Source organism: Cibotium barometz, chromosome 60, assembly GCF_041138505.1.
Source record: "Cibotium barometz isolate CiBa-2024 chromosome 60, ASM4113850v1, whole genome shotgun sequence".
Classification (NCBI taxonomy): Eukaryota; Viridiplantae; Streptophyta; class Polypodiopsida; order Cyatheales; family Cibotiaceae; genus Cibotium; species Cibotium barometz.
In genome coordinates, this window is record NC_141105.1 from 20961051 (window position 1) to 20963395 (window position 2345).

Sequence of the window (2345 nt, forward strand, 5' to 3'; positions counted from 1 at the left end):
AACATGGTATCACTCGTCTAACAACTTGGTATTCTCTGGGTTCCAATGCATTTTCGCTACCCTTTACTCAAAGCCCCTTTTGGGGCTTGCAGCCTTATCAAGCACTCTCTTCACAAAGGCTTCCTGGCTTCCTCATTGTCCAACTCTCGTGGGTGAGATCTCTCATTGTCAGCATGGTTATCCTAGATCTACAACTACTTGGCAAGTGGAAGGTCACAACCTGAAGAGCAAGGGAGTTTGTCTCTCAAAAGGGATCATACTCTGACATTTAAAAAAAGTGGTTGAGATTGTAAGTAACCCTTATTTTAAGGAATATATTCTAGTTATAATAATAAAGATTTTGGAAACAAAAATTGGATAGATTTACGAGTTGTCTTTATTTTAATCGGTTGAAAAATATGTTTTTTTCAAGCACTGAATGGGTCACGATCTTATATGTACTGGATGTATCCCTACTCACAGCATAGAGAAACGGACAAATATTAATATGGTGTGACATTTTTGTGGAAGGTTTCAAATGTTGGTTTTCCATTTCACCTTACAAAGATTGTATTCTGTTCTATCTTGCTGAGAGGCCTAGTGCTAGAAAAAAAGATTGGTTCTTGCCTTGGAATGATAAGATTTTTCCTTCTTGCTAGAGCCCTTCTTCTTGCACTTGGTCTTCTGGCTCTGCTGCTGCTGCTCAAGCATCTCGAGCCTGTCACTGAGTGCAGAGATCACCTTGCTCTGTGCTCTGCTCTGGATGAGTACTTTTCCAAGGAGGGATTTGAGCTGCTTGCAATCCTCAGAGAGCTGTTGGAGGAGGACTCTGTCAGCTGCTTCTTCATCCTCGGCGATGATAGATGGAGGGATTGCCTGGCCCATTTCACCAGCTACCTTGGGTTGAAATAACACAGATGAGTCTTGGCTTGCATCTTTACACACAGTCCTGCATTCGGTTGCAGTGGCAACCTCTGTTGGAGAGGCAGGCTCATCTGTGATCCCTTCAAGGACAGAACACTGGCCCTTGCTAGGAGAGAACCTATGACAGAAGCTTTCTGATGTCATTGAGGCACCAGCAGACACAACATTAGAAAAATGTTCCATTGTTTCTTCAGCATTTGCAGCAGGACATACCATCCTGTCTGGGTCGATGCTTCTGTGCAAACAAGCGGGCAGATGCTCACCCATGTGGGCATGGCTTCCTTCCTCCGAATCATCAGCACCACTATCCTGCGTGAGCTTAACGAAAGCTAAATCATCCTGGATTTCAACATCAGCACCCATGGCAGAATCTGAGTTGTTGCTGTTGTTTTCCCCACTTTCAGTGGCAGCAGACACAGCATCATGACCTGTATCTTCTGTATTCCGAGGGAACATAGCACAGTCCTTTGTAGCTTTCTCTTCTGGAGGTGCAGCAGTAGCAAAAGCCTTTGCAGATACATCATCGTCAAGATATGGTGCACAGATAAGGTCCATCGTGGGATCAGGACAGCTCTCCGATTGAGGACCCACGTCAGCACATGTGTCTAAGACCTGAATGTTGGCCACATTGTCGAAAGAAGCAGGTCCCTCTATAGGATTAGGGTTCGGTTCCTCTTCTTCTTCCCGTATTATGATGGCGTCGATGACATCCTGGAGCTGGATGGCCTTTCTGGTTGCTTCCTTCCTCTGGCTGCGGACTTCCGGAATCGCACCCTGCAGAGTCGGCATCATACTATGTCAGCCAACGCATTCTTTGCCGGGGATAAGAGAATGCAGGAGAAATCACAAAAGTCAGACAAGAACAGATAGACATAGACGAGTGATCGCATACCTCTACGGCGTCGAGGCGGAGGAGCAGGGCCATAACGCTCTCGTTGAAGCGCAGCCGCTCCTTATTGCTCGCTCTCACCCTGCTTGAGAAACCGGGGCTCTCCAGTTCCAACCGAAGCTCTTCCAACTGACGGCTTACAGCAGCGATGGATCGGAGGTGGAGGAGGGGCTTGTGGCGCCTGACGGCGAAGCCACGGAAACAGGATTGAATTGTGGTAGCGGCAGAGGCGCGGTCGAGGGTTGGGGCTGGAAGGGTAATAGAAGCCGGAGAGGGTTTTTCTTGCGGCGGGCGAGGGGACGATGACGAGTCATGGACGGGGATTGTGACGACGGAATGGGGGGTGGGATGGGGGGCGATGGGGTAGTGGCGGCGGAGGCGAGAGGCTTCTCCGGCGGCCGGGGTGTAGTAGCCGTGATTAGGGTAGACGTAGGATGGAAATCGTCTCATGATTGCGTATGGCTATGAAGATACAGAGACACAGACAGACAGACACACAGAGAGAGAGAGAAAGAGAGAGAGAGAGTCTGCAGAATTGCTCAGTCGCACAGGT

At 48.7% G+C, this 2345-nt stretch overlaps 1 protein-coding gene across 1 annotated transcript; it reads right to left on the bottom strand.

Moving 5' to 3' along the window:
- Nucleotides 1-359: 359 nt before the first annotated feature.
- Nucleotides 360-2345, bottom strand: LOC147605106 (uncharacterized). Its single transcript, XM_086794228.1, has 2 exons — nt 1796-2345; nt 360-1677 (listed from the first exon to the last, which is right to left on the bottom strand). The coding sequence occupies exons 1-2, from the start codon at nt 2240-2242 to the stop codon at nt 583-585; spliced, it is 1542 nt and encodes a 513-aa protein (XP_086650354.1). The 5' UTR covers nt 2243-2345; the 3' UTR covers nt 360-582.

What these genes read in the sequence shown, in the direction of transcription:
- LOC147605106 (XM_086794228.1), bottom strand. Translation starts at nt 2,242, where the DNA reads ATGAGACGATTTCCATCCTACGTCTACCCTAATCACGGCTACTACACC. An exon ending in TCCGCCTCGACGCCGTAGAG is followed by an intron (nt 1,678 to 1,795) that starts GTATGCGATCAC and finishes CCGACTCTGCAG; the next exon opens with GGTGCGATTCCGGAAGTCCG.